General features: G+C 47.5%; 1 protein-coding gene across 1 annotated transcript in view; it reads left to right on the top strand.

Annotated features, from left to right (window-relative positions):
* Positions 1-5,566, top strand: part of MEGF11 (multiple EGF like domains 11) — a 134,243-nt gene that overhangs the window by 7,697 nt on the left and 120,980 nt on the right. The window contains exon 3 of the mRNA XM_025199609.1: positions 829-965. Coding sequence (XP_025055394.1) covers positions 829-965 — 137 coding nt within the window. The remainder of the gene's footprint in view (positions 1-828; positions 966-5,566) is intronic.

The following is a 5,566-nucleotide window of genomic DNA, read 5'->3' as shown; positions in this document are numbered from 1 at the left end:
GTGACTATAGATGTCGCTTCTAAGGGATCGTCCTCTGCAGGGGGAAAGGCTTGGGGCTGCATGTAAGGAGACGGGGCCTGGCCCTGCAGTGACACAGATGAGCACCACTGAGGATGGCCGTTCCAGCTCTACAGATCTGGGTGTACCTGTACAGAGCACCTCCTCGCACGCCCAGACAGGATGTGGTGGCAGCGCAGGCAGTGTTTCTGCCAGCACTCCACCACACTGGAGAGCAATGCAAGCTGGATGCGGCAGGGGCAGCACAGTGGCCAGGGGCGGGAGAGAGGGACCTGATTCGGTGCAACGGGAGAATGAAGTGACACATGCAGGATATGGGTGCCTGAATGGGAGGGCTCTCCTAGAACCTCCCCCGCCTCCAGTGGGCTCCACACTCCTCTTGCCCAGCCAATAACCCATAACCCTTGTCCTGGGATGTCACCCATAGCAGTTTCCCCTGGCTCATTCCAGTAACCCCAATAGGCTCCACATCCCCCTCACATGCCATTATCACCTCCTCAGGCTGCCCCACACCTCCTGCCTCCACTTACAAAGGTTTCAAGTTGAGTTCCTGTCCCCCACGCACCTACTGCCATTGCTTGAGGAAACCCTGTGAAGGTCATCAGCACGAGTCATCACCAGGGAGGGAAATCACGGCTGATGAAGTAGAAGGTGGGAGTTAGCCCCGCCGGCAGGGATTTGTCCACAGCAAGGAACTCTGCCAGCATGCTTAGATGGCGTCTTGACACAACAGACAGGTGTACGTGGTGCATGGTGGAGTTCACCGCATTGCAACTGTTCACTGATGTGGCTCTTTGTATTCCTCCCCAGGGTTTTGTATGTGCCCAGCCATGCCCTTCTGGGACCTTTGGAATTAATTGCAGCCAGGATTGCCCGTGCCATAATGGGGGACTGTGCGATCACGTGACAGGGAGATGCCTGTGTACAGCTGGATATATGGGAGACAGGTAAAAAAGAATCCCCAGACCAATTACTCTTCGGTATTATACATAGACTTACCTCTTTTATGCTCCATCTAAGACAATCTTGCTCTCTGAAACACAGTGTGTTATATTTCTATTGCTACAATTAGATGCATCCTTCCAGAGCAGTTCAGGCATTATAAATGTGACAATGTTATTACTTTTTATTGGCAATGTTCTCCATTTACAGTTTATTTTCTTTTTTTTTAATGCAACTTTTAAAATTTAATGGATTAAATTTAATTTAGATATTTACAGCGATAAATTTAATAGAGAGCATTACATGTTTACAAGATATGTAAATGAACCATATTTGTACAAATTAATATCCTCAAGAGTAAGCAATGCAGTAGTTTAATATGTTTCTCCCGGCCTGTCTGTGTTGCCGCAGTACCGATGTTTCTTAGACACCGGCAAAAGGTAATAAATCCTCAAAATCATAAACTAGAGGCTCACCCTTAAACTGATCAAATATTGTTTTACAAGGCAGTCTTGGATTTAGCAAAGTGTCTATACAGCAAAGTAAATGTGGGCTGTGAAATGTGCTAGTGAACCTGTGTAGATTAATTTAGCTAGCAGGGGTGATGCCAGCAGTGAAGATATGGTGGCCTGAGCTTAAGCAGATGTTAATAACCAGAGTGTATACCACAGTCTCTGGAGACTTTGTCCTCTAGTTTCCTAAGATGCCATGTCCTCAACCCTGTTTTTACTTATGCTAGCACAGAAACCAGGCCCCTGTTGCACCAATTCCCAGATGTCTTTCCCTTCTCTGCGTAACCATCAGCCTTATAGAAACCATGAATGAACCAGCCCAGTTCAGGAGGTTTCCTTCTGCTCTATTGCAACCATCACTGAAATCAGACAGTTTCCTTGTAATTAGGTACAGGCAGAAGTGCTATTTCTCGCCCGATCTGACCCCTGAAAGCATTGTACAGCCGTAACCAAACACAATTTTAAAGCAGAATGCTTTAAAAGGGCCCAATCCTGTGACAATCCGAACCCTCATTGCAAAAGGGTTTAAATGAAGACACTCCGAAATGGAGCACCTTCAGTAACTTGTGTCTGCACATGCTGGGAGCAGGGCTGGGTTGATGCAGCTCAGCCCTGCTCCCAGCATTGTCTTCAGAGTGGGAGCAGGGGAAAGGAATGGAGGAAGTTCAGTCTGAGTTTTTTTCAGCTGATGCTGAAGGGTAGGGTGGGTGGATTGGATCCCCCCTGAGGTGGCGGGCTTCAGTCCACCCACCCCACCCTCCAACACCAGCCAGGCAACATCCAGAACGAGCTTCCTCTTTCCCCCATCCCATTCTGAAAACAGCGCTGGGGCTGGGAGGGTAGAGGAGCATTGCTAGGGGAGAGTGGCTACAGGGTTGCAGCCACTCTAAACAGCAGCTGGATCTCCAGGACCCAACAGTGAACATCTGTTGGGTCTGGGATATCATTGCAACTCATGGCGCTTCCTGCGAAGTGCCATGAGTTACAATAGGGAGCTGCTCTTCTGTTGGCACCTTAACTGGCAGCAGTATTTTTCCCAGAATGATTTGAGATCCAGTCAAGGAGAAGATGGAATGTAGAACTAGAAATCCAGTGCGCTACAGTCGTCGCAAACCAGCAAGAGAGGTCTGTCCAAGGGGTTCCACAAAAACATCCGCTCCAGCCTCTCCAACACATCACAGCCACAAGGCACCCAATAACTGCCCACGGCTGACTGAGGGTGCCACAGGAAGAGAGCGGGAGAGACTAGGGCACTGTGGGCCCCTGGAACGGCTGGTACTTGTTCAGTGACACAGCTCTGATGATCCTAGGAAGTGAATGTACCCCAGGCTGCAGAGGAGGACAGCTCTGCTCCCACCCCTACCCCTACTGTTCTTGCCAGGATGACTTGGAGGAGTTATTGCGAAGGGTTCAATTTTGAAGAGAAACCTGTGTCATTATAGCTGCCTCATGGACAGGGCAGACAGTTGAGATCCCTGAGGCACAACTCAGTGCCGCTTTGGTGCTGGAAACCCTCTAAACCATCACATATGGCAGTTTTCACCTTGTTTCCTGTCTGGAGATGGCTGTCAAAGCACCAAAGGGTGGCTTCAGCTCAACACCCAGTTGTGGAGACTGGGCTGAAATTGCAGGCTGTTTGCATTCGTGGCCATGGCCAAGGGCTGGCCTCCTGCGCCCAGGAAACCTCTGGCTCTCGGTCCACTGGTTTATTTGTTGCAGACTGAGATCACTTTGTAGCTGTGGGAGAACCCACTGGGTTAGAGCTGCTGCTAGCTCCCAGCCAGCAGCCTACAGCCAAACCAGTTCTTTTGCTCTGCTGCCAAAGCAGCCATGAGGGATGACATGCAGCAGAGGACCTGGCTCACCTACAGGAGTCTGGCAGGAAGGAGAAGAAAGAAAGGAACCTGCCCCCTCTCGCCCTGCAGCTCACGCACTAGTGACAGCAGGAAGAGAAACAGTCCTGGGGGACTGGGGAGAGGACAGGGAAAGTGAAGGGCACTGGAGTGAGGGATCCAGCCTCCCTTGTTCTTAGCCCCAGAGGCAGCAACCCCCTGAGCTGCCTCGGAGAGGGGGAGCCCCCCGGGAAGGGAGACGGCAGGAGGAGACATGCCCACAGGGAGCTCTGTAGAGGAGTGAGCACTGCAGCACACGGTGGGGAGAATGGCAAAGTACACAGGCCTCATGGGGTAGAGATAAAATGGATGTGGTCCCTCAAAGGGTGAGAGTTTACAGAGGGGAGAGAGACAGAAAGAAAAAGAGGGGATGACTGGGAGAGGCAGTGGAAAGAAGGGGGATATGTAGGGGGGTGTATGTGGGACCCGATCCAAGCCAAACCATGAGAAGCAAGTAGGCTCCATTGGTACTACTCACCTAGTGATGGACTTTGATGGGCTGGGGCTGTGAGGAGCAAAGGAGGCATGAGGGATAGGGAATGGGATCAAGATGGGATGAGGGGTTCCCAAAGGGCCACACAGACTAGGAGAAACATGAGATCAAAAGGGAATTGAGTTGTGGTAAAGGCCGATATGCACCGAGCCCCATCTCGTCTTCTCTGACCACTGGTCTCAACCTGGAGACCTACCTTCTCTTAGTGGAAATGGTCCTAGCTGTTTAAATGGACACCAGAGAGTTTATGAGGAGCCTAGAGGATCGACTTACCAGCTTTAAAGGACAAAGGTGAAATATGGGCCCCATTAAGCCAGTGTGACTTTTGCCATTAACTTCAACAGGGTGGGGGAGGGGTGCGGCAGGATATCAACTGTAACGATTTGTTCTTAGGACGAGTACATTTCTTTACCCATTGTTAACCACAGATAGTTAATAGTAAATCTCCCATTGATTTCCATGACAGCAGAAACAGGCACAAGATTTAAAAAGTCCGGATTGCTTTCCCTGCTATTGCTCTGCCTTTCATTCAGCTTGGACAATGGGGAAGGTTAGCCGGGCTCATTCTGGAGTACAGTCTGTTTTGCTGTCTGGGTCTCGAGCATTATCTCAATGCTGCAAATATAAATTACAGCCAGAGCCAGCAGAATGCTATTTCCAAACACAACAATGCTTTCTTTGACATTTTAAAAAATATCAGCATACTCTGCTGTTAATAATAGGTTGTGTTAAAAAAAAAAATAGTAACATACCCTTATTATCTGTCGGTATCCATTTTTAATTGCCAGTAAATATCTTGACAAACCTGCAGGCTCTGGTCCTGCAAGAAAGATAGTGACATCTATTTAGATAAATATTTGTGGAAGTAGTATATTCACAAAGACCCGTGGAAGTATAATTGTCACTTTTTGTTCGCCACCTGCTTGCTGGGAAGTGCCACAGCATGACATATCTGCAGTAAATTGACAAGCGCTGTTGATAGCTCCCGATAGCTTTGTGCTGAACTAAAATGCCTTCAGCTCCCATGTAAATGTAGGCATTGTAAATTCTTTGAATGGAATAATAGCAACTGCGCACCTGGAAGCTGGGGGGGGAAAGGTATGAAAATTCTCGGTCTGACAAGTAAAGTGAGTGTACTGTCTCAGCTGGGTTTTCCGTCTTGCCAGCAAGCCTAGAGATTGGCTCTTAATAGGGTAAATACAACATTTGTTATGATAAAATAAGCAGACCTAGTCTCTAGCCTTTTCATTTGTATAAATATTTCATAGCTATGAAAACAGTGATACCCACATTTTTAAAGTGTACTCGGGATGGCATGCAATTTTTGTCTATTGTACAAAAATATGTTCAGTATAAAGAAAATGGTGACAACATTATTCTTCTATGAAAAGCATTCCTGGAAATAATGTAGGTGCATGTAATATGTTCATCTGTTAAACAGGCTGTCTTATGTTTAATATTTTGTGAAATTGCTTCCATTAATTCTACAGGTGACAGCCGTATTATCCTATCTCAACCCAAATAATTGTAGTACATATTAAAGTTCAGTAGATATTATAATCCAAGTCTCCCCAGATAGGCAGAAAGCAATGTAAATTAAACAAGAAACATATCTAGGGCGTAGCAGCTCATTTTGTAATTTAATTGAACAATGTATCTGGTTGTTAATGGTGTTATGGACACATTAGATTGATATGTTGCGAAGGAAG

This window comes from Alligator sinensis, unplaced genomic scaffold (assembly GCF_000455745.1).
Source record: "Alligator sinensis unplaced genomic scaffold, ASM45574v1 scaffold210_2, whole genome shotgun sequence".
NCBI lineage: Eukaryota > Metazoa > Chordata > Crocodylia > Alligatoridae > Alligator > Alligator sinensis.
This window is presented reverse-complemented; position numbering and strand designations above follow the sequence as displayed.